The 27608-nt window shown below is 37.2% G+C and overlaps 1 protein-coding gene across 1 annotated transcript in view; it reads right to left on the bottom strand.

Annotated features, from left to right (window-relative positions):
• Positions 1 to 510: 510 nt before the first annotated feature.
• CA8 (carbonic anhydrase 8) overlaps positions 511 to 27608 on the bottom strand; it is a 93212-nt gene continuing 66114 nt past the window's right edge. Inside the window, exons 8-9 of the mRNA XM_033126672.1 lie at positions 19031 to 19199; positions 511 to 1017 (exon numbers count right to left, since the gene is read on the bottom strand). Of these exons, the coding sequence (XP_032982563.1) occupies positions 19065 to 19199 (135 nt within the window). The 3' untranslated portion in view covers positions 511 to 1017; positions 19031 to 19064. The remainder of the gene's footprint in view (positions 1018 to 19030; positions 19200 to 27608) is intronic.

Genomic DNA, 27608 nt, shown 5'->3' with positions numbered 1-27608 from the left:
TAGTTTTACAACAATAATTATAACAACAAACATATATTAAATACTTGCTTTGTGCCACTCTACTACTTTACATAAATTATCTCATTTTGTCACATCTAACTGGTTTTAAGCATATGCTTAAATTTGCCAGTAGCACTTAAAAAAATTAAAATAAAGGTACGGTTGGTTATCTTTGAAAGACACATCTAAATATACTGAAGACATGAAATCCATAGAATAAAATAATTTAAAGTCTTAAAAAATGTATAGCACTAAATTATTATAGGATACTATTAAATTTATGTTTCTCTCATGGAAAAAATGCTATTCAAGGTACCCATTTTCTTTTTGTCCTATTTATTTCCTACACCTTTACCAAATTCCTAGAAACCACAGCTTCTATCAAATAAACATGGTTAGATTCATATATTCAAATAAGTCCTGTTAGTAAGAAAGTAATATAAAGTGAGTATTACGTTCTTGCATTAACTCCCAAATTGTTTTCCATAATAACAAACCAGCCTGACGTCAGTTGTGGTATGAGGGCTCAAAAATGACATGCAATATGATTTTTACTCATCCTTTACATTCCACTTGTAAGCTGTGTATTGTTCTTGATCAAAACTCTTATTTTATTATCAAGAATTACATTATTCTCCGAAGGAGTGAATTTTCTGTTGGAGACAGGAAATGAAGGACTGCTAATGCTGGAAATGTATTTTTTTGTCTCAATATTAATACATGATATATATTCATATGAATAACAACTCTGAAACTAGTTTCATTTCTTCTACACATAAGCAATAAACAGTATGTGCAAAAATATGAATACTAGCAGCAGTGATGTGGATATATAATATGGGGTTTCTTTTGAATGGATAGCCATTCCTAATACTTCATTCGAGCACATGTGTAGGCAACTGCCACAGATGTCCATCAAAGCTGGATCAGATGAAGACAAACAATGCAGGCTTCGAAGCTGCAGCTCAAAGGTTTCCATTTCTCATCCAAGGGCACTATACCACCACTGTCTTCCTCCTTTATGCAAAAAGAATGAGTCGATTGTGTTACTGACATTCCTCCACAGCGACTGAAAAGTCTTTTTTACACTCCAACAAGAGACAGTGAAAACTGAAAACTTCATAAGGAAATGTGGACATTTCAAAATTATCTTCAGGCTCAAGTCTGTCATCTCTGCAAATTTTTCACAAAGTCTACCATGATTGTATGGCTATGGCAGAAAGTATTCGTGCAAAATTTCACAGAAACAAATATTTTCAAGTCAAATAAATTAATTAATATTTGAACTGTGTTCTAAACAAAAATTTACATATCGTGTTTAATAAAGCTTTCAGCTATTGTCATTAATCTCATGTGTAATAATTGCAGATAGTAACTGCTTCAGCACAAAAACCACTTCTTCCTGGTCCCCAAATAACTTTACAGTTCTATTAAATAAACGGATATATAATAAATGGAGAATAATACATGAAACAATAGTACTTTTTGAGATCATGAATTTCCCATTTAGGAAAATGACATCAGCTTTTAGTTTAATAACATCCCACGCCTGTTGCCAGAGAAGGGAGTGGTGAAACTGACACTTTCACACAGTTGCTACTAAATGTAAACTGGTCTAATCTTTTGGACAATAAACATCCATTAAAATTTAGAATGCATATACTTTTTGACCTGGAATTATACTACTAGGAGCTTACCACACAGATATAACCATCCAATCAGACAAAGATTTTGTGTAAGGATATTCACTGCAGCAAAAATCTGGCAACAAACCAAGTGACTTCCTTCCTTAATAAATTATGATACAATGGAATACACTTTAAAATTGTCCATATATGGTGTGTGTATGGATGTGTCTGTCTATATACACATGTATGCATATGTACATATAAATATATATAATCTCTACAATTTATTAGAAAATATTTATAATGCTGGGGTATATACTTCCAAACTCATTTCAAATAAGATAGTTGAGTCGTGACCAAATTTTTAAGATTATACCTCTAAGATATAATTTCAAAGGTAAAATAGGACATTGTTTATGTATATATTTGACAATTATAACCCATGTGGTGAGAAATCTGCCATTCTGAGTTGCTGCCTAAGCTTTTTACAGTATGACAGTCCTGCTCACACCGAGAGTCTGGGCATTTAGATAAGGAACTAAAGTTAAGAATTCCCGTCACAAGTTCTGGCCTTACTCTCCCGGGTCACCTTTTTAAATGACCACTCGGAGTTGAGCCCATGAAAAATTAGTGGCTGCCACCCCAACCACCTTAGAATAGGTGCTTACTGCCCTGTTCTGTATGTCCTGCTCGCTCAGGCCCGGGGACGGAGGACTACCTTTCCCAAGGCTCATCGCGCCTCTATTCTGGGATCTGCAAGCAATAAACCTCGTGACTTTGTTTCCTCTGTGTGAGGGTATTGAACCTGTGCCTTCAATCAAAATGGACCCAGAAGTGGGGGCTCAGATGCAGAGGGAGCTACCTGCCGACCCCGTGTGGGTGGTTTGTGCCTCCTTAACTAGCAAGTCATAATATGCATATTCTTAACTAAACATAACCCAACAAATTATTAACATGAATCAAAATGAATAACATGAAACTGACTAATAATCACAATTGTAAAGCCACAGTATTTCAGAGCTAAAAGGAGCCTAAAGTTCACGATGTGTGAATTTTCTGCAAAAGAAATGGAACCCGAAGTTCCCCGTTTCCTAAAATGCATTCCATGCAACTGTCGAAGTCAATTGGAAAAATGAACCCACGTTAAAAAAAAAAAAACAGTGGAAACTCTGGTTAAATGTAATAAAATATAGTTCTTTCATAGAAAACCATCTCAGAGTCTCTAATACGCTAATATGCATGTAAATCTTCAATAGGAGGACATTATATCCAGGATACTCCAAATTTATGTGGACAGTCACCTCTTAAGTTAACAAACATCTTGATGGCCCAATGTGGCTCTGCAGAACACAGTCAGGAAAGGCTGGCCTAGAGGCAAATATCCCAAGCTTATGAAAGTAATAAAATTTCATTTTAAGAATATATCCAAACATTCTAAAAATTAAGCAACCATGGTCCAAAGCATCAAACAAAACATTACATATAGGTAAGTAAATATGCAATCACTCTAATCACACAAGATCATGTCTTAATCCACAGCACTTTAACATTGTACATCGGCATGGTAACAGATGCACATGCTCTTAGGTGATGCATTCATTTTTGAAGCTCTAAGGGTTTGATTTAGAGGTTTCTCAATAAATGCCAAATGAATTCTAATTTACCTAAGTGTGCACTCTGCTGGTGAATTTAGGTACTCACTCTGCTAAAATCGCTCACAGAAGAAACTAAAAGTAATACCCTATGTTTATTGAGCTTTTACTCCTCAATGTGTTAAAAAGAAAATGTCACCTCCCAATGCCAAAGAACCCTGAAGATGATCTTTGTATTAGCTCCACCCAAAGATGAATGCTTCACTTTGTTCACTGCAGATACCAGAGCACCTGGATAATGTTTCAGCTGATCAGTCTGGGGTAGGGATATTGAATGTGGGAGACCTGAGTTCAAATCCCAACTCTGCCACTAACTTGCTGTTAAGAGTTTAGGCAATCTACCTCTCCCTTCTGAGCCTCAGATAACAATACCTATTTCAGAGGATTTGTGTGAGAATGTAATATGAGAGCAGATATGTGACAACAGTGCCTCCCAGGCATATAACTGAACTACCAGTGACAATTTCAGGTGATTTTACAGACATGTCACTGCTGAAAACAGACCTACAGTACTGTATGACCCATTATTTTCCATAGCAAATGTTTGAAATTTGCTTTTCAGCATATCAGAGAAAGCTTTTGTGGGATGGAATCATACTCCGTCTCACCTGGCACTGTGTTCCCAAGGTCCGGCACAATACCTGGCCTGAAGCAAACACTCCAAGAAAATGTGTGTGTGCGCGCGTGTACATACATAAAAAGTATAACAAAATGGCAGTAGCGGTTGCTCCTATTTGTATTTAATGTTTTTATTTGCATCAAAATTATACACGCACATAGTTGAATGGGTTAAATAGCTCTAAAAGGTTACAAAAACAATCAGTCCCCTGTCCCATATGCCACCAATTTCCTCCTCATCAACTCTTTCAGCCGATTATTATCATAGAGCTAAGCAGCATGACTGCATTGCTCCTTTTCAATTTTCTGTTTTAGTATTTATTGTCTGTTGCCTTTTCCTATGGAGAATGAAGATGTGACCCTCTTTCGTCCTGTCAGCCCTACCCCATGCACACGTCACCCATGCAAAACACACATCAACTCTTCCCTTCACCCCATTTTCCCAATATGGTTATAGAGTAATTTTGCCCGAATCAATATTCAGTTCCGATTATTGTGAAAATGTAAATATTATTCAGAGACGAACTATGTGTATTCATATTTCAATTTTCCTTTCCTGCATATCTTTTTGTTTTCTCTGGAGTTAATAATTATCTTGATTTTTTTTTCCACCTTCGTTTTCTACGTACTCAACTCAAAACTACCTATCAATTGCCTGACTCTCAAGAAGTTACAACATATCATGCATTCTGTCAATTTCATCTTCCTAAACAAAACTCTTCTAGAACCTTCTCATATGCTCACATCTAGACTGACACCCTGTATGCCTAGACTCTTACTTCACCATCATTCTGGCAATCTCCTTTGTCTTTCTCCTTTGTTGGATCTGTTTCCTGAATCCTACATGTTTTCTTGGCTTCCTCCATTTTGGTGAAGCATATCTTCCAGTAGTTTCCTGGGAAGTAAATTTTCAATGACTTTGATATCTGAAAATGACGTGGAAAAGTTAATTCAAATTATTGAAAGTTTGACTAGCTAAGGAATTCTAAGTGGGTTGTAATTTTCCCTCAGAAATCTGAAGGTCATGCTTCACTGACTTTTAGCTTCCAGTGTTGCTGTTGACAAGTCTCATATTCAAATTGTAGGTTCTTTGATTTGTGTTTTTTTCTCCCTGTAATTTTCCGTCAGTGTCAAGAAATTTCACAATGAAGTACCTTGGTGTCAGTGTTATTTTGATCTACCGTGCTGGAAATTCAGTGGCTCTTTAAATTTTTAAATTTATGTACAGGAGTTCTGAGAAAATGTTTTGAATGATTTTGTTGCTCCATTTCCTCTGTTCTCTCTCTACTTTTCCGATTGGGATCATGGAGCTCCTAAACTCGTCCTCCAATAGTCTTATTCTCTCCTGGTTTTGCTCTACTTTCTGACAAATTTCTTCAATTCTGCCTTCTGATTCTGCTATAAAATTTTTCATTTCCACTTTCATGTTTTCAATTTCAAAAAGCTCCTTTTAAAAAAAGATTCCTTTTCTTAATAACATTCTATTCCAATGCCACGGTTGCAATTTCTTTCCTTACCTCTCTGAAGATATGAATGATTCCTATTTTGAAGTTTTTCTCTTCCTAAGTATTTATTTCTCATACCTTGCATTCTTCTGTTTGTTTTGGACTGTTACATGTTATAGACTTTCTGTAAATATCCTTAACTGCTCATACCTAAGAAAGGGAACAACTACTACAAAGAGACCAGAGTGGAGACTCCAAGCACACAGGGGGCGCCCTCACCAGAGTGTGAACCGACTGGGCTATTTCAATAGAGAAGTCCCTGGGTATCACATCTCCAGAAGGTTCCTTCTGGGCCCTTGTTTGAGTAGAGGACTTTCTGCCAACATATTGGAGGCCAGATGGGGGAGGAAGGGAACACCAGGTATGAGAATGTTATTTACTCATCCTTTTTTCAGTGAAGTATCCTGATCCTCAATTATGCCTATGTCCCCTAATAGACAGACTCTCCCTTCATTGTCTCCAGAGGGTAAGTATCTCTAGGCATCCACCAAAGATTTGGAGAAGATTTAGAGATGCAACTGCTTCTTAAACTTTTACCAGTACTGATTATTTTAGCCTCCTTTCACTCCAACTTCTGGAGATATCTGTTGCTACCAATTCCTGGGACTTTGATTCTCTGTTATGTAAACAGGCTTGCTCCTACATCTGCTAAATCCATTACCACACAACCACCTGTTTCCAGTTTCCAAAATATTGTTGCTGTTGTCTCCTCTTTTGTTTTCTCTATGCTTGTAGGTTTGTGCACTTAAAAAAAAATCTCTTTCCTGTTATTTTATTGCAATTTGTGGTGGAAACAAAATTAATTGTCTATGTTTAATGGGCTGTTATTATTTGATATAAAAGTTCCTTTTTATATATTTGTGTATCTTTTAAACTTTCTATAATAACTGCATTACTTAGTAATCAGAATATAAATTTACGTGGTAAAACAACCCAAAGAAATGAGACTTTGAATAGACAAAAGTAATCAGGCTGACTTTCTCCCCTTTGGGACTTTCTTCAAATACCCATTTATATATATATATATAAATAATAGGACAGCTTAACTATAAAAGGAAATGTTCCATTATATAATGATCACTGTTCGTAATGAGAACTTGAAGTATGGCCATATCCTAAGAAGTCTTCTAAATTATCAGCTATTTCGATATAATTATAACAGATGCTATCTTCCTTGTAACTATTTCTGAACCTTACATTATCTTCTATGAAGACACCCTAGGGAATGAATGCAAATCAAATCACTAGTAGAGAATTTCCTGAAAAGCTACCAAAAATAAAAAAGCACATGTGCACACATGTTCTAATTCTCCGAGGCCACTGCAAAGCTGACCTAAGTTCCAATGAGTCTGGTTCAGGTCATTGATAACCCTCTTCAAGCACCCCTCTTTAACTAAGATAATTCAATGTAAAATCTCCAAAATAAGAATCTTTTAAGAAATAGTGACATGCTAGATTTGAGGATTGTAAACTCCTTTGGGGAGAGTGTATGTCTAATTATGTTTATATTTTCACACAACCCCTTGAATACTGTCATTCACAAAACAGAAGGTTAAAAATAAATGTCCTTCCATTACAAGCAAGGGCATATAGCTACCTTCTTTTTCAACATACCCACTAGTGACAGTAGGAGGTCATGAGGAAGGAAAATAAATACAGAAAGAGAGGTCAAGAGTGCTAAATGCTTTTGAAGATTCAAAAAAAGCGAGTGGGAAAAATACCACAGGATTTGGAAATAGAAATCCAAGCATATCAGAAATAAGAAAGGTATACCAGACATCACTCTTCATTATTTAACATTACTCTGAAAGTACTAGATGATGCAATAAAGTAATATTAGAAAGGAGGAGATAAAATTATCATTATTTACAGATGTGATCACAGTCTATTTAGAAAACGCAAAACAATCCGCTAAAATATTATTGGAAACTATAGGAAAGATTAGTAATAAAGCCAGCACAGACTTAAGCAACTATTTTTTCAATGAAATATTAACCCATATAAAAATGGAAAATGACACTAATCAAAATTGATAATGATAATTACAATATTCGTAATAACTCACATTTATTAAATGCTAGCCCTCTGCTAAGACTGCAGTGTGCATTTTCCTGTTTCATTTAATCCTCACAACACCTGTAAGAAGTATGACTCTTAGCATCTCCACTTCATAAATGAGGAAACTGAGGCTGAAAGAATATCAATAATTTGCTCAAGTTGTGGTACAGTAGGTGCAAGTGCAGTGTTCCCTAGCAAGCCACACCCCAGACAGACTCCAGAGCCCAAATGCACATCCTAAATTTAGTGAGAAGAGAGAACTATACAATGTATAATAAACTTTAATAAACATAGACTTATGCATTGTTCCTTGATAGAAAGAGTCAATATTGTAACGATGTCAATTCTCCTCAAATTACTCTATATATTCAATGCAATCCAAATGAAAACTTCTTACAAGATTATTTTTCCTTTCTTTCTCGCTTTATGTTTTTCCCACCCTCTCTTTCTTTTATTATTTATTTCAATCTTTCTGATAAAATGATCCTATAATTTATCTGGAAGAATTGAACATGTGAAAATAGCCAGGAAAATTCTGCCAAAAATGTTAGTAAGGGATCTTGTCTTACCAAACACTGAAATATACACTCTTGCCACAAACATTATGGTCGATGCTTATGAATAGACAGACCAGTGGAACAGAACAGGAAATGCAGGAATAAAACCAAATATTCACAAGAACGCTTGTGCTAATGTAACAGAGTCATTTTTAATCTGATTGGCAAGGATAAAAATTGAAAAATATGTCATCACTTCATTCCTTTTTTATGAATAAATAATATCCCATGAAATGGATATTTAAAAAATAGAAAATACTCAATGTTGGTAAAGAGAAATAAATGTCTAGTTAAACACATGGTAGTGGGAACATAACTGATATAACTCCTGGGGATGGCAATTTGCATACATATATAACAATTAAGTCTCTGACCCAATAATCTCATTACTAAGAATTTTGTAAGGAAATAAATGCATAAGTTAACCACTGTATTGTTGATTATAGCAAAATACTGGAAATGACTTAAATACAATAATAGAAGAAAAGCTCAATAAATTTGGCATATAATTAAAGGTAACTTATGTACAATCATTTAAAAGTATGCCCTATATCACTTCAATGACATGAAAAGATATGTCATCAAGCAGATAGAAAAATAGCCTGCATGATATAATCCCATAAGGAACACTACATGTCTACATATCCATATGAGATATATATGCATAAAGAGAGATCCAATGGACAAAAAACAATGTTAAAGGTAACATTTATTGAATACTTACACTGTGGCACAAAAACATGCTAAGCCCTGTGATTCTCATCTCATCCTATCTTCACAACCACCCTATGAGGCAGACACTATTACGGCCTTTTATGTGATGAAAAGAGACTTAGAGATATTAGTAACTTTTTCAAGGTAACACAACTAATTGGTGGTGAAGTCAGACTAAAACCTGAGCCATCCCCACTGAGTGACAGGGCATCCATGTTCATCAGGATACCCCAGTCTGGTGACAGCTGTCACTGAGGACGGTTTGAGAGATGTTTGCTTCCTCTTCCTTTTATTCTGCATTGTTTGAATTTTCTGCCATGAACATGTATTATACTTGGAGACATGGCAACAAAGAACAAGAAGAAAAAGAAATCAAAGGTGATTCTTGCCACAGCAATTTCAACAGGTAGAAGGAAATAAACACCTTTCAAGAAACTAAGGAGTAAAAAGGAGATGAGAGAGGTGAAAAGTATACAGAGCGATTGATTTTTTAAAATGGCAAAAACGCCTTCTATAAAATATTCAATCAATGGTATAAGCATAAATTAGTATAACCCCTTATAGAGGGTATTTTAGCAATATGTTATCAAAAATGAGAACATGCATGTCCTTTTCCTCCAGAAATCTCATTCCCAGAAACTTATTTAAAAGAGATATGAAGGCAAAAATATACAAGGACTTCATAATTTTCTGCCCTTTGTTATTTGTAATGTTGTGTAGTGAAAAGAGCTCAGAGTTTGCAGTTAAACCTACCTGGGTTTGAATCCTTGCTTTGCACTTTAATTGGTTATGACATTAAGCAAGTTACTCAACCCCTCTCAGTCTGTTTCTTTATCTCTAAAATGAAAATAAAAACACATGCCTCACAGAATTTTTTGTGAGGATTTTATCTAATTTACTAGATAAAATACAGCAGAATGTCTGAAATATAAAAAAAGCATTTGGTTTTCACCTTCCCATACTCACTAATATGTATAACTTAGAATGACTGTATAAACTTTAACCAAAACTCTAGGATAAATCATATAGCTTGGTCATTTCTACATTATTCTACATCAAAGTATCATAAAACATTGAATTTAGCTTTTAAGGCTATTCAGAAGTAAACCTATGTTATGATACTTTGACACTTTTCCAATCTCAATTAGCACAAAACTAATTAACAAAACCGTTTTATACACTACAGTGAGTCACATTTTTCTTCCTTCTTCCCTAATCCCTGGTGTGTTGTAAGGGTGATTGAGCATCTAATTACTTCTTAATTGAATGCACATATTTTATATTTTTCACTAGTTCAAGTTTAGTTCTTTTAGTTCAGAAATCAAAATCAATGAAATTAAGTTGAATTGGGATTTGGGAAACTATTATGATGAGAGAAGGTTTGTATTATGCCTAATTATGAGTAAATGTGGATTTTAGCATTATTTCCTATGGAAATATTTCAGGTACAGGAATGTGCCACCAATGACTAACTTGGATGATTAATAACATTATTACTCTTATTTACAATCTTTTATTCCTCATTACAGTGATTTTTATTGCTGGGCTCCACTAACTATAATCATTCTTTAAAGAAAAGATATTAGAGAACTATTGGTTGTCCCCATAGTAAAATCAGAACAAACATTCATATCTGAAAAATCATGAGTTTCTCTGCAGCATAAAGGTTATGGGACTTCACAAGCTGCAAAAAGGAGAAAACTATAAATCTTGGAATATAACCAGTTACATTAATAAAAAATATTTATTTATGGCAAACCATAAAAATATTACTATCAAAATGGCATTCCAATTTAGTTAATACTTTACAGACAGTATTTCATGAGGTTTTTTTTTCCTTTTTGCATTAGGCAGGAGTAAAAAAGTCTGAAGTAGACGTTCTCAGACAAAAAGGCTTTGTTTGCCTGTTTGTTTCTAGATATGTGTCGTAATCAGTTGGGCTAATTTAGTTGAAACCTCTTCAGGCAGAACACTAGATTAAGTAACTTTTTGAGATCCAGTTGAACTCCATGCTTCTAAGTTGTCCCTGAAAATATTTTCTGCAGATAAGGCTAACTCCCTTTGTGAGTTTCTAACTGCTAAAAGTACAACAAATTCAGAAATTTTGAAGGGGTTTAAAGAAGCACTGCAATGGAAAACAGACCCATCGAAGACCAATGGGGTTTTATTGTTTTAACAATTCACTTATTTTTCAGAATGTGTTACCTAGTGGCAAATTTCTTCATTAGGAAAACCTCCATGTTATCTAATAAATATTTCATATTTTGTCCAAAATATTGGGCATTGTCTAGATTATTGTAGCTTCATATGTTAACAAAACAAGTTTTAATGGGAATGTTTGTTTAATTAAAAGCGAAGTAGCCAAAAAAATAAGGCAAATCTATTTGTACTAACAGAAATATCCAAGATCTATATAATTAAATGAGCAAAAATTTTGTATGGCATATTTTTATTTAAAATATCTTAAAACACATCATTTCTCACCCTGGTGAGGGTCATGTCAGTATATACCTTTCCTCTTACATGGCTTCTTCTCTAACTTACCCCTTCCCTTCTTCAGGAGATGGCTTCCATCCCTAACAAAGAGGTCTGGCCAAGTTCCTGCACACCATCATGCCATAATCCTTTCCTCACCCTCACACCATTTCATTTCCATGCTAAGATTTCAGATTTCCTAGGTGTTGCTATAGATAAGCAATTTGCTATGTATAATCATCAGGACCATAACTATTACATAATGAAATGAAAATATTAAAAAGAAGCTAAATCAGGGAACTTCGTCATTTCATGTTTCTGTATTTCCTTGTAATTGCTAACATCAAGCTACGTATCACTAGATCTAACGCAGATAAATTTTCCAAAGCCCATTTTCAAAAGTCTGCACCTGAATAGCTGAGACATTTAAATCAGATGCCAATAACACTACCTTTTATATGGACAGCAATAACAAACTAAAGTACCACCAGCCATCCCCAATGGCAGATGGTGCCAATTAGTTATGGATTCTGAATCCATATCTGAGCACTCTTTCCCACTCTGCTCAAATATGGATTCAGAATCCTTCTCAACACTCTCGTACCAATCAATCAGAGATGAAACACACGTTTGCGTGCTCTATGTCATCCATGTCTTTTATTTTTATTATAAATCTTTCGTGAATCCTATGTAGATGAGAGAGAGGATGTTCTTTGCAACAGTCTAGGTGAGAGACGATGCTCGCTTTATGGGTTGTGCTGATGGAGATGCAGACACATAGATGGATTTGGGAGCTATCAGAAAGCAAAACTGCAGAACTGGATGATAAATGGAGATGTGAGGTGAGGCGAGGAAGACAGGTGTCAAATACGACTCGGGTTTCTAAGAAAACTGGAAGAGAGCCAGGTCTGTGAAGGAAGATCATAAATTCAATCTTGTGTATATATTGAGTTTGAGACGCCTTTGACACATCCATGAGAAAAGTCATACAGACAATCGGGCATTCAATTCTAGAACTTAACAGAGGACCTGGTCTAGCAATACAAATGAGTGGGTCATCTGCATTTAGTGGTACCAAAGGCTGTGGGTACAGATGAGTCATCCACAGACAGAGCAGACCCCACAGGCTGGGCCCTGAGGACACCATGAGCGAGGGCTGAGATTCCCTCGCTCTGTGATGGCTCTGCTTTCCTAACTCTTTTGCTGCGACATTCAGATATGCTTTCCTGCGGCTTGCACTATCCAGTTGATGCCACTTAGTATGTTTTGAGTGTTTTTTGCTAAAATTCAATATAATGGTAAGTGTATTACCATATAACAAAGGTTTAAAATAAAAAGAATGTCATTTATGTACAAAGCAGCTCAAAATGTTATTAAATGCATAAAATAATCAAAATATCAACTTTTTATTTTGTGTGGATTTTTGACACAATTTGAAAAAAAAACTTGAAATCAATTAATGCAGTGAAAGAGCTAAACTCTATGAACTTGATCACAGAAAAGAGGACTAGAGAGAATAGGCAGAAGGTAAAGGAGAAAAATATTGACACGAATACCTCTTTATAAGGTTTTTTTTAATAAGTCTCAAAGTGGAAAATAAAGCTAAAATATTGATTGGGGGAAATTACCAAAAAGGAGCATCCATGAGGTGAAAGGCATAGCAGAATATATTTAGAGGAGATAAGCTGGTCTCAGTGATCTTCTTCTGGAAATTATATCCTTTAGGTTTAAAATCTTGCAATCTACTATATTTAGAGGAATCAGCAGTATATATTAACGTTCAACATACAAGTTGGTCCTTGATGGCAAAATGTTCTCATTTCTTCTGCCCAAACACAATTTTGTTTGAATTCTTGGGGGGGAAGGGAGGGGACAGAAAAACACTAAATCACTCGGGAATTTTTATCCACAATAAATAGTTAACAATTCCAAAACATTAAAAGGGAAAAAGGACATAATGTGGAAGCAGGGATTAGTCTCCCTGTTTAGTAATCTGAAAGAAATACCTATACAGTTTTGATATTTTTCATTTTTAGCTTAATAACAACTTTTACATCACATAATCAAAATATAATGGATAGGTTGAGTACCCTTGGTATTGTGGCCTTTTCCTGAAATCATTTTGAAATCCTTTAGGAAATCCATTCCATTTTCAAGAAATTCTATATGATACAGTAAATAGAAAACAGCTATATCCATCGAGCTTTCATTTCTCACCTTAATGCTGTGCATCATGTTAAATTGTTAGAGTGAGGAGAGTCCAAGTTGTATTGACTGAAAATATGGCTTTGAGCTTTCCATTTCTCCTGTAAGGATAATAGCTTTTACCTACTTGGTCATTCCAAGTTGACATTCTCCCGCTCCCCATATAGCCCCTCCTTTCCTATAATGCCTTATCCTTTCCTAGTCTATAACTCTTCTAGGTTATAAAAGAAAACTGATATGGAATGGATGCTAGCTATAGCTTCATCAAAGCTAAGAGACAACACTATTAATTGAAAAGGTATACGTGGGGAGGAGTTCAACACAGTCCAGGGTGACTTCAAAGATCCAGGAAGAAAAATGAGGGCAAGTTTTACAAAGGGATCATTCAGAGATGCTTGATTAATAACGCTGGTTTTTTCTTCTACGCTTGGGCGTTTTTTCCTAATCCATTTGGGGCATACTTATATTTTCCCCTTTTAACAAGGAAAAAGGAAAACTATTTAAAGAGATTTGTGGCATTGCTTTTTACAGAAAGTACATAATTATAATTAATTATAGTTATCTTAAACATGTGTGTGGTTTAACAATACTTGAGTCACAGAAGAAATAGGTGTGTCTTTGAACAGTCAGAATAGCCTTTTAAAAACGGGCTAATACTTAATGAAACAAATAGGCAAATAATCATTTCACTGATAGATTAGTGCCCATATCATGATACCAAGAGCAACAAATAAACTGGACATAACGCTTGGTCTTATTTTTTGTTTGTTGCTATTAAAATTTGTTTCTCCCACATAATACGGAAAATGTAATGGGTAAAGAATCATTTAATGTCAGTTGGCTCCCAGAAATCTGAACTAGCTCTGCACCTGGGTGAGTTATATGCTTATTCTCTATGGAAGTACAAAATCAGAGTTCATACTTCTAGATGGTAATATAAAAAGTCACAGATTATTCATGGGAATAATAAATCTTGGTTATCAAAGTCCTTCAGATGTCTAGACATGTCATGTAAAAAAACGTCATTTTAAGTCTAAAAACTAAAGTTATTTTAGTAAAACATAGCTAAAATAAATCTAAATTATTTTAAACATTTTTTAGAGAACTACCAGGAAAAAAGTTTTTTTCTTTTCAGTTCCAAGAGCTGAAATGAAACATTCATGCATTAAATTCAAAGTCTGACTGTCAAATCATTTCACTTTAATAAAAATTTGAATTACCTGCCTTAGGGCATTATTAAATATCAAATAAAAAGCACATACCTATAAGTCTGATTTCCCAATATAATTTTTATGTAGAACTATAACTAGATTTGTATAACATATTTCAAGATAAAAGGATCAAAAATGTATTCATAAAAGGTTGAAGTCAGAATTGGAGTTGCCTTTGAAAGAATTCCTACACAATTTTTAGGAATTTTTGGGAAAATGACTCCAAGACAAGGGCACAAATCCATCCTCCTTTTTAAAATACCTAAACTGTAACCGATTTAAAGACTGAAAATTACACATTATCTTTCTATCAAATAATGAATATATGGGGCGGCCTGTTAGGTCAGTTGGTTAGAGCGCAGTACTCTTAACAAGGTGGCCGGTTCGATCCCCACATGGGCCACTGTGAGCTGCGCCCTCCACAACTAGATTGAAACAACTACTTGACTTGGAGTTGATGGGTCCTGGAAAAACTCACTTAAATAAATAAAAGTTAAAAAAAAAAAAGAATATGAAGTATCTGAAATATACATTATCTCATTAACATTAAACTCTCATTGTGTGTGTGCATGTGTGTGTGTGTGTGTGTGTGTGTGTGTGTGTGTAAGAGAGAGATAAAACAGATGGTTATTTAAATATTTAGAAAGAGACAACTCTGGTCTAGGACCAAATATGGATCAAAACTTCAAGGCAATAATCTTATTTCATTAAATAGTGTCCTTTCTAGTTACTGATATTCACAGAGGTATGATAACCTAGACTGGAGAAATTCATGTTCACCAAACCTCATCACACCTCACTACCTGCCCCTCTTACTGGGTCGCTCCTGTAAGCCCACCCTTCCACCTTTCACTCTGCTCCAATTTCCCACCTTCCTGGCTGCCTTTGCCCCTCCTACCACATTTTGCCATTCTTCCTTAAATAATAAAGCCAAGTCATGGAATCACTAAGCCTATAAAACACCACCTCTTCTTCCTTTCTGTTACAGCACATAAATTGTCCATGCTCTTAACAAAAGTCAGTCTCCGAATTTGCTTAGGATTCCATTCCCTTTCAACTTTTCAGACTTCACGGCTAAAACTCGTCCCTTTGAGAAACAGCATCTTCGGCCCTTCCCCCATCTACTGGGTCATTCCTGCCAGTATATAGAAAAGTTCCAGCATTTCTTTTGTTTAAAAAAGAAAGTCTTGTTCTCACCACAAAAAAAAAAAAAATGATCTATCTGTGGCATGATAGAGGTGATAACTAACAGTGATAATCATATTGCAATATATAAATGTATCAAATCAATATATTGCACACCTTAAACTTACACAATGCTGTATGTCAATTTAACAAAAAGTCTCCTTCAATCTCATCCCCTCTCTGTAGCTGCAGCCCCCAGCCCGGCTGTTCAAGAGCTGCGGCCACATGGCATCGGGACCCCCTTCTCCCTTCACATTCCACTTTGTCCCATGGCAATAGCATCCTTCATCATCATGCCACCCTGACCACCAGTGTGGGGACACCTTCTGACCTCTGTCATGTAGTGTTTAAGAAAAAGGGCTCTGCCAGTCAGGCTGCCTGGGTCCAATTTCTGGATCTGCTGCATAATGACTGCATTACTTTGAGCTAGTGACCTAACTTCTCTGTGCTTTGGTTAACACATTGTAAAGATTCACATAAGATTTTATGAACACTTGATGATGTAATCCCTATGTAGTACTAGAACATGACAGATAGCTAGATGGATAGATAGATAAAGTAGATAGAGGTAGATGATAGATACATGATAGATAGATAGATAGATAGAATCTCTATGCCAAAACTCCCATATGCAGTTCAGACCGCTCCTCTGATCTCCACTCTCAAAATTCCAGCTACCTTCATGATAGGTCCACTATTTGTGACTGACACGCATCTCTTTCAACATGCTCCAACTCTATCTTTCCATCCCAAACGGAGTCTCCTCTAGCTTTGCTGCTGTCACTCAATGACATGCTACCCAGTTTCCAAAGGCCCAAACCCCAGAATTTATCTTTGATGTTTCCGTCTTCCTTCACCCTTGTCCAATTTTCACTAGGTATCACTTTCAAGGTCTGTTTCACATGCACTAACGTCTCTCCATATCCACTTCTCCCATTCTAGCATCTGAGCCTCTGCGTCTTTTACTCAGCAGACATCACAGTATTCTCCTACTCTTACCCTGGCCCTATAATCCAATGCATTCATTTTCCAGAACCCACGATCTACTGAAAGCACACATGTGATCAGGCCACTCCCCTGAGTGAAAGTCTATACGTTCTCAACGCATCCACAACGAAATTAAATGCCTTAATATGGCTGACACGACCCTCTCAGAAATGGGCCCTTCCTAGCTTTCCATTTAACTTCTGTCCCCCAGACTCACAGGGTCTTCTTTCAAGGACCTCAGTGCATCAAATTCTCACATCCTCCACAGGGAGTAGCCCCTTGGCACCTTTGCAAAACATATTCCATCAGAAATCTCCTTCATGACACTTTTTCTTCTTCATGGAATTAATTACAATTTGTCATTGTATATTTCTGAAGTCTTTATTTTTCCATTGTCAGGTTCCCCACGTCAGACTTTGCTTTATGAGGGCAGAGACCACATCTGTTCTTTTCACCTCTATATGCCCAGAACTCATCACATGGTAGGTGCTCAATAATGATTTTTGATGGAATTTTTTTGCTTTTTAGCTCATCTACTATAAGGCTTAGCTTAAGCACTCTTGGATTTTCTCCATTGTTACCATATATGTTACTGAAAGTTTCTTCTCATCCGTACCAAAGGCAACTTTGTCTGGCCCTCATCATCTCCAAAATTAGAAGAAGGAAAAGATGACCTGTACTGGCTAAGGTAAAAACTGAGAATGAATGAATGAATGAATGGGATGAGGCTGGCCCCTACGGGTCGTGTATGTTCTAAACGACTTCTAATTTGTCTAAAGACATTTAAGATACAAACTGTTATGTGTCACGATGGAGTCAAAGTAAAATAAACATGTTTCAACTCTTAAGAAGCTTGAAATCTACCGTGTTTCCCCAAAAATAAAATAAGACCTAACTGGAAAATAAGCAGTAGCATGATTTTTCAGGATGACATCCCCTGAGCATAAGCCCTAAAGCGTCTTTTGGAGCAAAAATTAATATAAGACCCGGTCTTATTTTCAGGGAAACACGGTAACAGAAAAAGTAAGAAACACACCAACAGCTAAATGGAAGAAAGAATGTGACATGAGAGGTACAGTTTAAAGGAGAAGCAGAGAATTCATGCTGAGAGCAGTATTTGAGTTGGGCCTGCAGGGTAGCTAGGATTTCAAAAGGCAAAAGGTAGGGCAGGAAAGACTATGAGCAAAGCACAATCGTACAAGGCAAAACAACCATCCGGCTGGAGTTCTGGGTACCTCCTACACAGTAACAACAGAGAGGTAGGAAAATGGATTGGGAAACACATAGACAAAATGATCACCTTTTAAAATGCCTGTGTCGACTGTCTAACTCATGAGACTGTGAGCTCCTTGAGGCCAGAGATTTCTATTCATGTGTGACTCCCCAGCCCCATGTACCACTCTAGTGTGTGAGTACATACTCCCAATGCTCCATTAAACAGTCAAAGCTCTGTCCTGTTTCCTACAAAACTATTCCAACAGATACTTCTCTCTCATGGGAAGCAGTGTTTTGTCAGCCATGCACACTGACCTATGTATGCGCTTTTAGGTAGTTTGCAAGGTAAGGAAATAATCCAGTCGATAGTCATTTATGTATATTTTATCTTTTCCATGTTTGCAATGTTTTATTTTGTTAGGAATACATACATTGAATTCAATATATTAAAATGTATAGAATATATTTCAATTAATAAAGAAATATACCAAATTCAGATCATTAACAAGTGCTTCTTGCCCTATCAAATAAATGCACTTCCCTAGGACACGTATCTTCATTCATGCCAGGTCTGCCTTCACCTATCTCCATAAACTAGGTGATAAACCAGACAGTGAGGGTCAGCTTTGAGGCTCACGTCCTCTAGTCCTTTCCTTTGTGTTCCTCAGCCATGAGGAAGTGACTGCTGCAGGTTCAAGGGTACAACACAGTGAAGTACTACAGGGGTGCTTGCATGTCAGTTTCTCTGCCTCGGGGTCCCTTTCCTTATGAAAGCAAAGCTTGGAATGAAAGGCTGCTCTCATAAGAAAATATAAGGATTGCAGATTGTTTTTCAACATTGCATGAAAGTCTAGAAAACCACCTGAACCTGTAATTAATGAGGCTTGAGAATGTGTCATAAATTTTATCAAAATAAAGTACACTCAAATTGCAAAATTATCAGGATCACCATGAGAGTAACTCTGATATGACAGGTTTATGTTAACTGTGTGCACATTTCCTTACTTAATCTGCACGTACCCAAAAGAAGGAGGACTTGTCTTGTTCTCTTTGGCTATTGAAATGCAGCTCTGATGACTCTGTCACTAAGAGGCTGAGTGGGTCTAAAATTGTCTCCCAAAATCCCATCACAGCCTTCCACAAGTTCTGCCCCCTTGACATGTGTCCTCAGCCTTCGGAATTCTTCAATCTGAAAATAAAAACAGAAAAAAGTAGATTAATCATTTACCAGATAGTAACAAGACTGGAGTTTCATAAGTGACTTAAAATATACATAAGTAATCACAATTAAAAAGGAGAGTATTAAAACTAAACTTCAAAAAAAGGAAAACAGACTTAATTCTGCCAGACCTGACACATTAGACAAGAACCGTGCAAGAGAAATAAAGACAACAGAAGTAGAGGTATCAATGTCAACCCAACAGCCACGGCAACCTGCTGGGTTAATTAATGCAAAAATGATACGCACCTCTCTCACAAATCTTTTATATCTGCCAGTAGGATAATAAGAAAGAGTGAATGAATGAATGTGTTAAGCTAATAAGCTTCCCAAGAATATTTTAATTAATGAGTTCTGATGTTGCTGTGTGTTCATATTGATTAGATGCTAGATTCATTAGATGGAGGGTTCCTTCATCAAAAGATACTCTTTGCTGCTCTTCTAGCCCTTTAGAGAGCACAGGTCCAAAAAAATACCTCTGAGTTTCCAAAAGTTTAAGCCCAATTTCCTCCCTGAGCAATAGCGGTTTTCAAGTTCATCTCCCCTTCTCTAGCGGCCTCTCCAGATCCTGTGGTTTCCCATTACCTATGAAGAGGATCCCACAGAGCCAGGGACCTTTCCCACCCGCCACACTGCAGTTTCTTTGACTTGCCAAGTCTGCACTTCCTAAGAACCCGTCGCCTGCCAGACATGACCCTCTGAGAAGTATCTAAGCAACAAGCAAACGTGTGAAGAACATTTGCTAGGCTCATTCCTGTCTATTAGATGATTGACCTACAGGGTTCACCATCTGTTATTTCATTTAAATACTATATTGTCACATAACAGAGACATTCTTCATTCCTTACACAAAAGGGGAAGCTGAGGGTAGGAAGGTTCCAAACTAACTTGACAATTCCAAGTCCACCTGCTTTTTTTCCCTGGTCCACAGCCACCTCTTCAGACATTCTAGTCCAGTCGATAGACCTATATCCTGTATATATCCCAGGATGTTGAGCAAATATGATTTGATCAGCATCAATCCACCAAAAGTTCACAGTATATCAGAAAGTTATATCTACAAAGGTTCTTCAGACAGCACAGCAAGAGAATTCTCCCCTTCATAAAGTGAAAGAAAATGCAAGAGATCAACTAGGGGCTCTCATAAAAGTCCAGAAACCCCTACAGACTTTAGGGGGCGCAAAAAAACACCTGAATGATATGCAAAAGTTTTCATGAATTTTCCTAAGTAGAGGTTCCCTGACACCAAAATCGTTGCATCTCACAAGATTCTAATTCAATCCACTCATGTACATGTTGGGAGACAGCATTGGGGAAAAATTAAACGGCTTGTTAGATCAGAACCCAGGTTAGAAATCTGACTTCTAATGTTATTTTCCCATGTCTCCAAATACTAGTTGATTTCCCTACATGGGACAAGTTTGACCCAGCTACAATGTCCTGTTTGTTTGTTTTTTTTAAGTAACACCTACATGCTACAGTTATATACAAGTGCCAGTCAAATAAGCAATTAGCTATTTAAACTACATAATGGCTTTCACTAGACCTTGTTAGGGTCAGAGTGAGAATATGGGTAGCACCTACAGCTTGCTGCATCTGGAAAGTTTCCAGAGCCAAGGTTGCATGAGTATCTCCTGTAATTATTTTTGGAATGTGTTTTTACTTAGTTTCCCCTAAGTGTGGAGCGGAAATGAACCTGGTCAGTCCGAGGACCCTATGCTTTTTCAAGCAGAAGGATATGAAGGCGAAGGCAGTGGGCTCTGCATCGAAAGGCTGGTTCTCATCCTGGCTCCACCACCTGAGACCCAAATGACCAAATTACTTCACCTCTTTAAACCTCAGTTTCCACACGTATACAGGGGAGACAAAGATAACAGTATTTGCAAGGGTGAAGTTAGAAGTAAGTGAGATAATGCATGAAAATCCTTCAGCACAGTTCTAAGCACACATGAAGTATTCGATAAACACTAGCACAACTTCTTTTGAAGTCAAACCTGTAGCATTTTGGATAAATATTTAACTCCAATTTTATATGCTAAAAATTGACTGTAAATAATAAACCAATTGACAGGGAAAATAGAAAGTCATCTCTCTTTGCATTCACTTTACATGTTACCATATTTAATAGCCTCAACTAATGAGCAATGTGGGCTAGAAACACGACTATTTTAAGAAATTCTCCATTTTTATTGACTTGGAAGCTTATGTTAAAGCCAGGTTAATTTTGTATTTACATATTCTAAACTGAAGATAAATAGTTCAAGCTCCAGGCCTCAGCCTGAAGCAACCTTCTGTGAAAACAGCTTCTAGAAGAGACGATCTGAACCCACAGTGAGCTGGTCTCCAATCATTGTATTCTTGGAGAGAACTATTTCACAAGAAATGTTTTTCTCTGATCATAGCAACTCTTGGAATAATTCAAACATCAACAGAGATCGAGGGAAAAACACCGTTCTTCTGAAATGCCAATTTTTCTGAAGTAACCACCCTTCAAATCCTTTAGTCACTTCAAATGGTTTCCAGTGCGTACTGTGTTATCCCTCTGAAATGAGCGATGGTGAGAAATGAACAGAATACAATCTCAGGATAAAAGTCTTCACCAAAATTCAAACGTCCAGGCACTATAGAGACTATCATTATCACGTATATCAGTATGTATGATTTTGTCAATTTTTAATGCTACTCTACTTGAATATGGTATTTGTTTTTAACCAATTTAAAAGAGACAGAACAAAGATCCAACACTTCAGAGACAAATTCTCCTCTTCTGAAGGTAGCAGAGTTGAATAGTCACTCTTCTCTGAATCGGGTTACATTCCAGTGGATCTAAGTAAAACATTTAGTCCAACCTTCACGGACTTATGAACCAGATTACTCACTCAAAGTTGAGCTTTTAAAATTGCTTTCTTTATGGGTGCATTTAAAGGGTTTACGTCCGGGATTTGAGGTTTGGCACTTACTATTGTTAGGAGTACCCAAGTTCATATGCACATCCTCTAGTTGACTTATTTGGACTTACATATCAGGTGTTGTGTCATCATGTTAAAAGAGAAAAATAACACATAAACGGTGGTGTTCTCATTTTGTCATCAACCAATGATGATACATGAATTAGAGTAATATCATTCCTTATGGTAACAATCAACTAAAAGAGTCAAACCAAACTGTACTTAAATAGTCCACATATATGTAGTGAGATTTTATATATATATATAAAATCTGTATGTATATGTATGTATACATACAAAGGTGTATGTATATCCACCTTTCATATATTGCAGATTTGTTGTTGTCATTTGTTTCATTTTCTTGTACCCCATTTGTCTAACTGTCTAAAATCATTACTTCCTCTTTCTTACTGACCCCTTGTCTATAAACCAACACTCATTCTATCACTTACTCCTTAATCTGATCTATTTTTTTTTTTTAGGACGATCTTAGAGAAGAGAACATCCTTTCCCAGTAACATTCACGTAAACTTATCCCAGTCCCCAGCCCTGGTCTCTGCCACTGTCTTCCCATCATCACTTTAGGATAGTTACTGATGAGCCCCACATACTGGAACTTACTCAAGAATTACAGATCATGGAATATCCGATCACAGAGGCAGTGCTCTCTACCATCGAAGACACTGAGGAAATATATACAAAATTTCCCACAAGTGCCTAGAAATAACCCATGTTAAGAGAAGAAAGAGGGAGTCTCCGAGGAGAGAGAGAAAAGCCTCGAGCTGCACTGTCCAGCACAGCAGCCACCAGCCCTCTGTGGCCACTGAGCACTTGAAATGTGGCTCATCTGTGTCGAAGTGTCCGTAAGTGCAGAGCACACTGAAAGTCAGAGGCAGGACAAAAATTAGACGGTAAAAAATCTCATCGGTGATTTTTATACTGATGACATGTTAAAATGCTATCTGGGATCTATTGTGTTAAAATATACTACTTGAATTAATTTCCCCTTTTATTTTGACTTTTTTACTGTGGGTACCAGAAATTGCAGTCTTACATACTTGGCTCACGTCGCGTTTCCATGGGACAGGGCTGGTCTGGTGCTACACTTTAGGAACTCAGCTTCTGGTGTTAAGTGCTGAGCTAAGTTATACATGGAGATCAATGCTGTTGGATAAAAAACAGTGGTTCTCAAACTGTGGTTCCTGGAATACGTTCCTGCGCCAGACCCAGTGAATCAGCAGCTGGAGAGGGTGGAGCGGGGGCAGCAATCGATGTTTTCACGATCTCTCCAGGGGATGGTTTGAGAATCATGGATACAGAAGTAAATTTACAACAAATGTTCCGAACTACTTGAAATCATTTTCAAACGGGATCATGCCGCGTCCCTGCAACAACCTGGTTTTAGGACTAACAGCCCCTCAAATCCCATAAGGAGCACAAAGACAAGAAAGGCCGTTGAGCCCTGGACATAATCAAACTCCTCAGCTCTCCAAGACCATGCGAGCTCCCAGATCCCACAGGCCAGGCACACACCATGCCTTACTGTGGCATGGCTGTGGGGAGCTAGGAAGCGCCCCACTTTCAATCCATAGGAAATACGGAAAGGGGAAGGATGGAGAGGAGAGGCGAGACGGAGAAGAAACAAAACTGAAAATGGTTTTCCAAGTTCTAAAAGACATATAGCCACACAGTGAAAAACAATGAACATATTCCATATTCTTTTGTTTCACTGGTGTTACTTGATGTTGAAAGAGAAAGGAAATAACAGACACATCTAATTTGAGAAAGTAGGTAAGTTAAGAAATAGATTAGTAAGGGGCAAAGAGCAGAGGAGGAAGCAGGAAAAGGAGAGTAAAACTTAACGATCAATCCATTTCTATGCATGTGTGTGTGCACACAACTCGTGCATATGCCATTGTATCAAAACAGCACATCTTATCATTCTGAGTATTGTTCACATTTTAATGTCTCTGTGAAGTCAGAATGTGTCTTACAATTTCTATTGTCAGATTTGATGAATGATTATGTTCTTGGAATCTCATTTCCTAACATAACAATATAACTGAATAAACACTGTTTTCATTTTGGCTTCCTAATGCTTAGACCACTGTTTATCTTAATATAATGCTTATTGATCATTAAAAAAAAAGAAAATTACACTCATTCAAATCCATCCAATTGTGTGTGTGTGTGTTTTCCCCAGCATATGGTATGCTAAACCAAGAATAACATAAAAAATGCAAGGCTTCCAGTTCCATAATCTAGAATTCTTAGTACTCAGGAAGATATAAATGTTCCACTATAGGCTTAATTGTGAGCACTACACTTAAGCAGAAAACTATTCCTCCTTGAATCAAGCTGCTGTGCATTTCAGAGGACAGCAGTTAAGACTGAGAACTTTTTCTTTATGTGCTAGTGCAGACACATCGTTATCCTATGGAAGATGATTATTCAAGATACCAGTTGTTTCCATAATAATACCCAGCAGCTTAATCACATACACGTGAACCCTATGACATAAGAGGAAACATTTTTCTTCAATACAGTTTTTTTTCTTTTTTTTTAATTTATTGGGGTAACAATTGTTAGTAAAATTACATAGATTTCAGGTGTACAATTCTGTATTACATCATCTATAAATCCCATTGTGTGTTCACTACCCAGAGTCAGTTCTCCTTCCATCACCATATATTTGATCCCCCTTACCCTCATCTCCCACCCCCCACCCCCCTCTTACCCTCTGGTAACCACTAAACTATTGTCTGTGTCTATGAGTTTTTGTTTCTCATTTGTTTGTCTTGTTCTTTTGTTGTTTTTGGTTTATATACCACATATCAGTGAAATCATATGGTTCTCTGCTTTTTCTGTCTGACTTATTTCGCTTAGCATTATACTCTCAAGATCCATCCATGTTGTCACAAATGTTCCTATATCATCTTTTCTTACCACCAAATAGTAGTTTTATATTTCTCAATATAATCAGCTGTGTAGACTCCACCTGCCATTTGCTCTTCTTTTTTTTTTGCATGTCAATTCTCAGTCACTGTCTCTGTATCTCCATCTTTCTCTGATTTTCTTTAAGTGCGATAATATGAGACTTTGCAATTTTTCGTGGTTTAGATTTTAGAATCACATCCTCTCCCTTTGGTTCCTCTCATTTTTACTGCCCTCTCTGAACCTTTCCTATGTTTGCTTTGCTTTCTCTGAAATTATACGAGCAGCAACAGTGAAACATGCAAGTGATGGACAGACTGCCTTACAGTCTCTTACGATGATAATTTTTTTCTAAATCACACCTAATTATATTTTAATATATAATATATGCATGTGTCTGAGTGTCTGTGTGTGAGAGTGTGTTTGTGTGAGTGTGTGTGTGTGTGTGTGTGTGTACGTTTTAACATTGCTGCCCTCTGAACAGATGCTGTAATAGAGCTTTGTGCTATTAGCACCTAAATCTTTTTTCTTGAAAAGCTACAGCTAATTGGAAAATCATCTATTTCCAGAGTAGTTGAGATCATTCCTTCCAACACACATCCCCTTTCAGAAAAGCTGGCCAATAATCGAGGACGACTTCGTGAGTGAGACTTTGTCACTGGCCTTACTTGGAGGGACAATACAAAGCAAGGTTTTCTCTGTAGCCAGCAAGACCCAAAGGCACAATGATTTGTCTCTGGATTGTAGCATCACATACTGGTCAGCACGCTAGTAAAATATTGTATCTCATATTTACGGGACATCAGGTAACATTCACAACACAGCTCAACACTAGCGTTCCCAATACCATGCTAGCAGGGGAATCCTTATGGAATTCTAAGTAAAACTGAGAATTTTCTTTTTTTGTGGCCCAGCAAGGCTAATCCTAATGGAGTTTCAAAAAATAGAAATTACTGTGGTTATTATTGTGCTCTGTGATGGAGGTCGGGCCCATGCTCCCCTTCTGAACCTCGTCTCGTGTCACTGGCCCTTTACACTACAGTGTGCATTTTTAGGGGCACTATGCTCACTCTTGCCCGCATGCCTGTGCACGCACTTCTCCCCCTATTGGCAGTGCCCACCAACACCCATGCCACATCTCTTCACCTGGTTTGAGAAAGGTCTACCAGATGGCTACATCTCATGCAGGCACGTTTCCTGTTTGATACCACAAGGCCATGTTCATGCTATCCCATGGCACTGTGCACATGAAATGACTGTTTTTTAAGTGTGAATCTTTGGCTTTCCCCCTAGGTGAAGAATTCCTAGAGGAAGGGCCACATCCTATTGGACCTCCACTTTCAGTGCCTACTATGGTGCCTGGAAAACATTAGATTTCAATTACGAAATGAAGCAGTATATGAACTAGTGATTAAATTATCCAGATCACTCTCAAAAGAGCAATTCCACATGCTAACATCAGCCTATGACAAGGATAAAGAAAAGGAAGGTAGAACTAAGACATATATTACCTTATTATATCAATAAGTTGCTTGTATTAATAGTGTCAATGACATATAAAGGCTGGTGAGTGCATCCCAGTATCACAAAACACACTGTGCATTAAGCCTTGGTGCTTTGAAATTAAGCCATGTTAAGCTTTTGTGCTACCTGAAGCAACAATAAGGAAATGTGTATCACTGTCCTAGAATCCAATTGTAGGGCAAGTATAATCAATGCAGAGGGACGTTTGATCTTTTACATGTGTCATTCACAGAATAATAGCAACTGCATCACCCCAGCTCTGACAGCTCAGGCTGCAATCTCTTACAGTCTGACAGCAAGCACAGGGCAGCCAACAGCAAGCAAGGCCTCCACACACACACAAAGACACACACACAAAGACACATACACACGCGCACGTGCGCACGCACGCACACACACACATCTGTTAATCCCATAATTCCTGCCTGCTTTGGAAATATGACATCAGCTGGAGAAGGGACCTGGAGTAACCAGGTGGCACATGGAGAGTACTAAGCTCCATGGGACCCTACCAGCTTAGAAGAGCTTTCTTATCAAAAAAAGGTTACCCTCAGGAACATGTCCCAGCATAGTGTCTTCTCCCATTTTCTCGACTCTGCTCTTCTTTGTCCATACCCTTTTCTTGGGCATCTCATCTGTTTCTGTCATTCAGCTCCTCCTTTTATGCCAATGATTCCTAAATCTGTATGTTGGGCCTCAGCCTCTGAAGGTCTTATTTTGTGTTTCTAACTGACTGAAAGAAACCAAACTCCTCCAACTGGGGACACAAAACATACAGATGGAGGTAGAAAGCTTCTCTAATACTATTGAGATTTTCCTGACAAGGTCTCTTACAAAAAGAGGGTCTCAAAGGAATTGTAATGTTGAAAAGGGCAAGAGTTGAAAAGGGGCCGTGATTACACACCCAGCACTGACATCACACAGAACTGAGTTGGGTCCCAAATCTACCCTTACTACCTGTATGGCCCAGGCA

The sequence above is a fragment of the Rhinolophus ferrumequinum genome, chromosome 14 (genome assembly GCF_004115265.2).
Source record: "Rhinolophus ferrumequinum isolate MPI-CBG mRhiFer1 chromosome 14, mRhiFer1_v1.p, whole genome shotgun sequence".
In the NCBI taxonomy this organism is placed as follows: domain Eukaryota; kingdom Metazoa; phylum Chordata; class Mammalia; order Chiroptera; family Rhinolophidae; genus Rhinolophus; species Rhinolophus ferrumequinum.
Note: the sequence above shows the minus strand (reverse complement) of the source record. Positions and strands in the feature narration are given on the sequence as shown.